We start from the raw sequence: 8,742 nt of genomic DNA on the forward strand, positions 1-8,742 counted from the left end.
TATTAAATGTTAAATCGACTTCCTATAAGTTGCAGCTTGAATGTTGCACATTATTATAATTAAAATAAGCACATATTTTGACCGCTAACCCAGAACTTTTATTTTGAAGGTTGAGCCCCGGAAGCAGTGTCTCAGCCTCCATTGTTCGAGCAGCTCGGTGTGCTTCTGCTGCTTCGCGTCGTTAAAGGTCTTCTCTTGTAGAAAACCCGAACAGACAGAGAGCAGGGGTGAAAAAAACAAGCAGCACCGTGTGACTGGACTTAATTTTTATTCTTTTTTTTTTTCTTCTTCGTCTTCCTCCGAACAGACGTTAGCTTAGCCTGCTAGCTTTGGCTGCGCGGTGTCACCTAGCAACACGCCAGCTTCCGACACCGAACACACCTGCAGGGAAAAGTTGATGCTGCTTCGTGAAGAAGGAAAAAAACAAAAAGGAAAAAAAAATGTCTAAAGTGCAGATGTTGAGAGTTTTGGTGAACCAGCGGCTGACGGCAGCTGCTGAGGAGATTCTGTCGCTGTTTGAGAGGACGATAGCGGAGTACGAGGCGGAGAGAGAGCTGCAGAGGAGACACACGGCAGGTGCTTTACAGGTTTTAGTATTATATATCTATTTTTTAAATCACAATAATCACTCAAATAACTAGAAACTGAAAAAAGTCATACTAAATAAAAATTTGCTAAATTTTAATTCAGTGAAATAAGACATTGCTTTTGAATTGTGGTTGAAAAGAATAATTTTAAAAAATAAAAATATATCACCTGTCCCAGACAAATTAGAGCACTTTGCTGATGAGGTCAGAATCTAAATACCTGTCAACAGGTGCAGAAGTCTGATGGAGAGTTACAGAAAACACTTGATTGCAGTGATTGGCTCAAAGAGTTGTCCAACAAAATATTAGTTTACGGGTCCCATCATGCTTTTTTGCTTCTTTTTTTTTATGTTTCTGTTGAACCACAATTCAAAAGCAATGTCATGATTATTTCAGTGACAGCTCTTTTTTCCCCTTCTTTAATGAGAGGGTATGAATACATCTGAGGATGACTGTAAACCCAGATTTTATCCTCTATCTAAAGGTAAGATATAAAACTGTTCCTCAGCCTCTGTAGGAAAAATCTAGTCCACATTGGACCAGTCTTCATATGATAGTTTTATATCTAGTCCTTGTGTAATGTGATGACTCCATAAATGTGTTTTTATTTTGCTTTTTACATTTTTACCAACAAAATAAAGGTTTCTTGAAGGTTTTAACAGACTCAGAGTTTTCACGAAACCTGCTTTGTGAAGCAGACCCCTGGACTTGGTTGACTATAGTTCAGATGTGGGGAATAATAGTGAAACCTGCCTGGTTTGCATTTTTACAAACAGAATAGAGGTTTCTCAAGTCAGATTGGGCTCTAATCCAGATTCTGCTCCTCTGTATTTGGTGGTTTTAGATCTGGACCAGGCCTGATGTGGTTCAGATGCCAAAAAAATAATACACTGAAATCTCCCGGCTTTGCATTTCCTAAATGCAACAAACATTTCTCAGTATTAGATTGTGTAATTCTTTATTGGTATTCATCTTTTTAAATATTGTTTCGGTGTGGAACAGGTGCACAAAGCATTTCACTGCGCGTTATAGCATGTATAACTGTGTTTGTGACCAATAAACACTTTGAATCCTTGTTTCAATGGCTCCTAAGTCCTGATGTAAAACTTTTATTATTTTTTTTAATATTGCGTTTTTACATATACAATAATAATCTCAAATCATAGATCGTTTTTAAAGACTCCTCAGTCTCTCTGACATAATTTAGTGCTGATTTTCTTTTTTTTCCTCCTCTGCAGATGGTGGTTTTAGACCCGAATGTGGTTTAATGTTGGTCAGATGTGGAGAAAAAAAACAGTGAAATCTTCCTTTTTGCATTTTCACAAACATAGTAAGGTTTTGCAGTGTTTTAAAGACTCTTTGGTCTATTTGACATAATCTTGTCTGAATATGAATCTATTTGCAGTAGTCTGGACCTGGTCTAATATCCATCCATTCATTATCTATACACCGCTTAATCCTCATTAGGGTCATGGGGGGCTGGAGCCTATCCCAGCCGACTTAGGGCGAAGGCAGGGGACACCCTGGACAGGTCGCCAGTCTATCACAGGGCTACACTTAGAGACAGACAACCAAGAACACTCACATTCTGGTCTAATATGGTCCAGATAAAAACAACAAGATCTTCCTGTTGTGCTTTTTTCCCAAGTGTAATGTAGGTTTCTCAATCAGAGACTAGCTTTAAAAATCCTGAGCCTCTGTGGAACGATCTAGCCCAGATTTGACCAGTCTGTATAACATGTTTTCAGATGTAGACCTGGTCCAGTGTAATCTAAAGTCTTAACATTTCAGTGTTTTTGTTTGTTTATTTTAACATCTAAATGTAGACAAAGTAGCCTGTTTGTCCCTTTTTAGCACATTCACAAATATAGGAAAGGTCTCACAAATTTGAAAGTGAGTTTGAGACGTCATTAAAGTTATAACTAGAATTTCAAATTGTCACTAAGTTGTGGGGGGAAAAAAACAAGAATTGATTGCTTAACGCTTCGTTTTGCACAGCCAGACCAATCTTTACGCGCTGTGTCGGCGTTGATGAATGGTCTGACTGCACCTGAATATCATTTTGTCATCAGGGTAACTGGCTTGTTTGTATTTCTTTACACCAATCATAGTCATCTTGGGCGATGCACCAGGATCGGTGGAAATTCACAAATATATCTCCATTAAAAGATACTGGGTCGATGCCCAAATTTTGATACAGGAGTTACAAATTTAATTTACAGCTACAGATTTTCAGATAGAAATCACTCATAACTTCTAGGTAAATCATGTGACATTCTCTGAACTGTGTGATCCTTGCATGGTAGAAGTAGCTCAAAAGAATCCATACAAAGAGGTGGAAACTGGCAAATGTGTTTCCACAAAAAAGTTGACATTAGACTTGAATGTACAGATCACTCAACAGTTATTCATAGATTGTGTTTTCCATAACAGGCAGATTTACCTGATGTTTGTGTTTTCCAGTGTGTCCTGGGAATGTCGAGAATTTCGCGATGATTCAAGAGGCTGCCCCTGAGCAGCAGAAGTGGAGCCCCCGTCCGGAGCAGAAGGAGCCAAAGCCGCCACAAATCAAGGAGGAGCAGGAGGAGCAGTGCAGCAGTCAGGAAGGAGAGCAGCTTCATGTGCTGCAGGAGGTTGAACTCGAGTTCCCGTTCACCGCCGTCCCCGTGAAGAGTGAAGACGCTGTCGAAGCAGGAGCTCAAAACCAAACTGAAGAGACCAGAGATGCAGAACATTTAAAAGTAGAAGCATACGGAGGATCAGAAGCAGCCAAGAGCTTCGATCCAGACAGTAATAAGATTTCCTCTGAGGCCGAGGACAGCAGCGACGGCTCGAAGCAGAGCAGGGAACCTCCCTCCGGTTTCTTTCCTCTGAAAAACCCTTTCAGGTGCTCCGAGTGTGGCAAAAGGTTCGGCTGCGAGGACCACCTGCAGGTCCACATGAAACGTCACGCCGGAGACAAAACGTACCCCTGCCCGTTTTGCGGTAAGAAATTCACAAAGCGCTCGAACATGACCACGCACCTGAGGATCCACACGGGGGAAAAGCCGTTCACCTGCTCGGTCTGCAACACGAGTTTCAGTCTGCGCTGCACGTTGGTGAACCACCAGAGGGTGCACACCGGGGAGAGACCGTTCGGCTGCTCCGTTTGCAGCAAGAGGTTTTCAAAAAAGACCAACCTGACCACACACATGGCGCTGCACACTCAGGAGAAGCCGTTCAAGTGCAGCGCATGCGACAGGAGGTTCACGTGGTACTCCCAGGTACGAAACCACAAGTGTGTTGTCGACTGCGGCAGGTGAAGGTGGAGCTGAACCGAGCCAGGAGATGTCGCCATCGTGATCTCAGCAGACTGATGTGTTGGAGCGAGTTTGCAGAGCTTAAGGTTGTTAAACGGTCCAGTAGGTGAGCTCAGAAACTCCTGCGAGGTTAAACTGGCCTCAAATGAAACTGTGTGCTGACTGACTGCGAAAAACTCCCTAAACTAGGACTGTTTCAATATTTAATTTCAATTGATATCGATAATTATTGATGCTTTTGAGTTTTTTGGGGGGTTTTTTTGTTCTGTTTTGTTTTTTTAATAAAAACAAGCAGAAAAGTTTAATTTGGATGTAACTGCTTTATTAAGGTACATCGGGAATGACTTCAGTGGTAACACAACAGTGAAAACCACACAAATACATACATTTGCACTCATAAATCTGAATGCAGGAATGATCTCAGCTTGATGCACGTTAAATAAAGAAAGTAAGTAAAACCCAGAAGTACATGGAGGGGGACCAGGGTCAGGTTTAGGTTCCGAGTGGCTGGCCTGGACTGGTTTCACTGGTTTGCATTTGATCAAACAATCTATCAAGCTGTTTTCGTGTCGATATTGCTGATGTGTTGCTCAGGCCTGCTATAAACACTAAAGAGCTAGCTTGGCAACGTTCAAGCTACAAACAACCCATAATGCAACACTCTGTTTAAGGCTTGTACTCTCTCTATTCAGAAACATGTGATTTCTCATCCAAAAAATAACCACAAACTCTTTCACACCTAACTTCCATTTTTAAATAGCTACTGCCAACAGCAATTTCCTTTAAACTTATTACATACTGAGAATGAAGACCGCCATCCCTTGTTCTTATGCTTGTGTCGCGTTGAAGTTGATGTCTGGGCAGTTTCATGTGTACTGTTAGGATGGTCACAAGATGGAAAAGAGGCTTTTGTTTTTGGAGCACAGACAAAACAATAATCTAGTAACCATTTAGTATCGTAGGACCTCGAGGGTTTTCATTGTCATGAAGGTGTCTCTGTTTTAACCTGTTCTATCACCATGGTAACTGATGCTGCACAGCTAACCTGCTCTGGAGGAGGTCTCGGATTTGAATCAGCTGTAAGAAGCGTCTCTCTCTTTTACCAATTCTTCTGACTATATTCTCTCTGAGCGATACAGATTTCTGAACAAAGCCGTGCAGCTGCAGTAATGCAAACTGTATGCGTTGTGTTGCCATGGGAACATACATGCATTCAGTTGGGGATGCAGAAAATGTGTTTTGGCACTGATTTGCTTGCCAAGTCAGTTTTACACCGTTGGTGCTGCAGCTGATAGCATACTGATTAGAAAATGGATTAGTTTATTTATCACAGAAAATATTCAGTCACTAACATTCATTTCACTTTGATTTGGCCAAAATCTAAAGCGATACTCACATATCCTTCACTGTAAATGCACTTAGGTGTTCATATTTAAATGTATAAAGTTCAAGAGCTCTAATGTGCAGCTGCCGCGTTAGAAATAAGCGACTGGTTAAAAAATTTAACTTTTAGAAACATTTTTTGTTTCACAATTGCAGCAACAACACTTTTTACCATATTGTATTCTTCGTAGCTCTCCATTATAACAACCTGTTCGGCTCATTTTGTGCAGAAGAACAGTCAGATGATGGAACCTGATGGAGAAAACCTGGTTCACGAAGAAAGTTGTCTTGACATCCGTCATCCCTAACTGCAGTTTCAGGTTTTGTTGAGCCAGCGAACACAAATTTCCTGTCAGAGTGATCCTGTAGTGGTGGTCATATTGGAGAAAGTGACAGTCAGGTAATGCAGATGTTTATCCTCAAAAGTGGTACCCTTCCTTATTTTGATGCAGCTGGCTTTCACACCTGATATGTACTGTACCTCAGGACTCCCTTTTCAAACAGAACTGTTCCCTGGTTATGGCCAAACGCTTCGTAATCATCAAACGTGCTCCAGGACGGTACAGAGCTGTCAGTGTGGAAGCAAGCTGGCAACCAGTGACAGAGACAGAAAGTAAGTGTTTTGTTATTTAAACCTGCAGTGTTGATCTCTTTTTTTTAGATTGTATCCGTCCTCTGAGGGCCTCTATACAGCAAATTTGATTTCCGTGTTCCTCCAAGACTTTCTGTCGCTCCATCTTGCTATCCCTATGAAACATTTCTGGACATGCTGCTGGTCTAGCGCCACACGTGTTTAACAAACCCAGAGGACATAGTCCTAAACAGCTGGAAGCAACAAATATTAGCTCTGTTGGAGATTTCTGTGGGGGGTAAAAATCCAGAGCGAACCAGGTCGGATATGGCAGGGTAGGAGCTGCAGTGCAGGAGAACACAGTTAATGCAGAGCCAAACGAACGTGAACCGAGCAGAAGCCAGCATTGACTGACTGGCTGCTGCACGTGGTCCAGCCTTGTGTAGTGGTCTGAGTCAGGCTTTTGTTGTCCAGGTGTGATGAGCTGCTGGTCGACCACTCCCCGCCACAGGTGTGCTCACTCAGGTAACTATCCAATCTATCGATAACGGCAAAAATCACGCTCACAAGTAGCAGGAGGGTTGTTGCTTCCAGCCGTTTAGGACTATCTCTTCAAAATCAGAATCAGAATCAGAATCTCTTTATTGTCACTGTACGAGAAGCACAATGAAATTTGAGTTAGCAGCTCTCATAGGCAGTTCTAAACACCAGGACAAGAAGTGCGCAAGACAAACTAGAAAAATTTTAAAAGACTGTACAGTTCACGGGGGGAGGAGGGGAGGGGGCAGGGGTATTTACACGACTAAAGGAAAGGGATGAAGAATAGAAAAAATAGAATATAGAATAGAAAGATATTATTTTATAAAATAAAAAACATATTGATATTGCAATTCAATAAGTTATTGCACTGGGTGTATGAACAGAGATTTTTCTATTTTACATTGAAGAATGGTTAATGGGAATTTGCTGTGTTAGAGCAAAAATAGCTCTTAGGTAGAAACTGTACTTCAGTCTGTTTGTCCTTGTCTTTATTGCCCTGAAACGCCTCCCTGAGGGTAGAAGTTTGAAGAGGTGATGGCCGGGGTGTGAGAGATCCCTGATGATGCTGCGGGCTGTCCTGAGGCAGCGGGTGCTGCAAATCTCCTCCCGAGATGGAAGAGGACAGCCAGTCAGTCTCTGGGCAGTGTTTATGACTCCCTGGAGCTGCTTCCTCTCTGCTGCAGTGCAGCTGGAGAACCACAGTGAGATACCGTGGCTCAGCACCGACTCCACCGAGCAGCAGTAGAAGGACACAAAGAGCTCAGTTCTTAGATTATTCTTTCTGAGAATCCTCAGGTAGTAGAGTCTCTGCTGTGCCTTCTTCAGGATTGAAGTGGAGTTTGCAGTCCAGGTCACGTCTTCACTGATGTAGGTGCCCCGGAACCTGAAGTCTGGCACCATCTCCACCTTGTCCCTATTGATTGTGATGAGCTGAATGTCTGGTTTACACCTCCTGAAGTCAACAATCAGTTCCTTCGACTTGGAGGTGTTCAAGATGAGGTTGTTGGTGTACGCCATGGTATCATCTGCAAACTTGATGATGGTGTTGTTCGAGTGGGTGGGTGTAGAGGGTGTAGAGTAGAGGGCTTANCTCAGTAACCATGGCGACAGACAGGCATCACTGATGAACCACGACAACAGACAGGTTTCAGTACTAAAGATAAAAATGTTCAAGCAGCGTTTTGCTCCTCTCAAGTTTTCATGTTTCATCTGTCAACTATTAACTCCTAGTTTTACAATTAGAAACACATTAACAACGTGAAAAATGTCAGATATTTATTGTTTTTCATCATTTTTTAAATTCTGATCTCAAACAGAAACGACCTCGATGATGTGAGTTTACTTTGTTCAGTCAAAATAAATGTTAACTGCTGACTTACGTATCAGAACTGATCAAATCAATCACACTCAGACAGAAGATATAATTCTGAGGTTTAGAAACATTTTCATTTGTGACACAACATCTGAGAAATTACAATCTTTCATGAGGATCAAGTAAAATATTGAGAAATACTTTGTCAGCTAATTCAACGGAAGTTTAAAAACTTTACTTCAGTGACAAATATTTATTTTGTAAACTTGAAATGTAAAAACTTTCCAACCTTGATTTCCACTGAGACAAAACTTTTAACTGAAGAAGATTTTAGTCTGAACACCAAATGGCATCAATTCATAAATCACTGAAATTGGATCAAATTACTATTTTCAGTCAAAATATTGTTAAAGGTTATGAAATAAAGTTTAATAAATATAGAATTTATCATTTTTAACAAGTTAAATGTACTTACGTCCAACTTCCAGTCTGGTTCCTCCACCGAACGTCCACCACAGTGATACAAACTGATTGAGCCGCCGTACAAAAACCTCTGACTGTAGAGAGACACGGCTCTCTGACTCTGAAACAAACAAACTCAACACAACATTCACTGTTTTTGTGAAAAACAACAGCAAAACTGTCAGAATGTTTTACAAATTAAAACTAGCTGTTTAAACGTTTGATGTCCTGTGAAATAATATATATATATTTTAATGTGATTAAATTCAATAGACACACAGAGAAATGAGCATGAACACATTTGTGTGACGATTCTGCAGCAAAATCAACATAAAACCTGTAGAAGAAGAAGAAATCTTTATCTTTAATATGAAATATTTGTTCAAAAACTGATCATTTAGCTAAAATGTGTCCCACAGGTGATGTGTTTTGTAGCAAATTGTGGGTAATAAATAAAAACTTCTGTGAAAAAAACAAAACTACAGACACATAGAAATGATCACTGACACATTCCTGATCAATACTGTGATCCAGTGATTGATCCATTGATAAGCTGCATCATCACATTGATCCAAGTCCCTGCTGGAG

General features: G+C 41.0%; 1 protein-coding gene across 2 annotated transcripts; it reads left to right on the forward strand.

Moving 5' to 3' along the window:
• Window positions 1-115: 115 nt before the first annotated feature.
• On the forward strand, window positions 116-4,189 carry LOC103371773 (zinc finger and SCAN domain-containing protein 2-like). Of its 2 annotated transcripts, none has more exons than XM_008301224.1 (2): window positions 116-576; window positions 3,051-4,189. In XM_008301224.1, exons 1-2 carry the CDS (start codon window positions 441-443, stop codon window positions 3,887-3,889), a joined length of 975 nt encoding a protein of 324 aa, XP_008299446.1. In that variant the 5' UTR covers window positions 116-440; the 3' UTR covers window positions 3,890-4,189. The 2 variants fall into 2 exon arrangements, with proteins under 2 accessions (XP_008299446.1, XP_008299454.1); XM_008301232.1 differs by having other exon boundaries at window positions 507-587.
• The last annotated feature ends 4,553 nt before the right edge of the window (window positions 4,190-8,742 follow it).

The sequence above is a fragment of the Stegastes partitus genome, unplaced genomic scaffold, assembly GCF_000690725.1.
Source record: "Stegastes partitus isolate 25-593 unplaced genomic scaffold, Stegastes_partitus-1.0.2 Scaffold34, whole genome shotgun sequence".
In the NCBI taxonomy this organism is placed as follows: Eukaryota; Metazoa; Chordata; class Actinopteri; family Pomacentridae; genus Stegastes; species Stegastes partitus.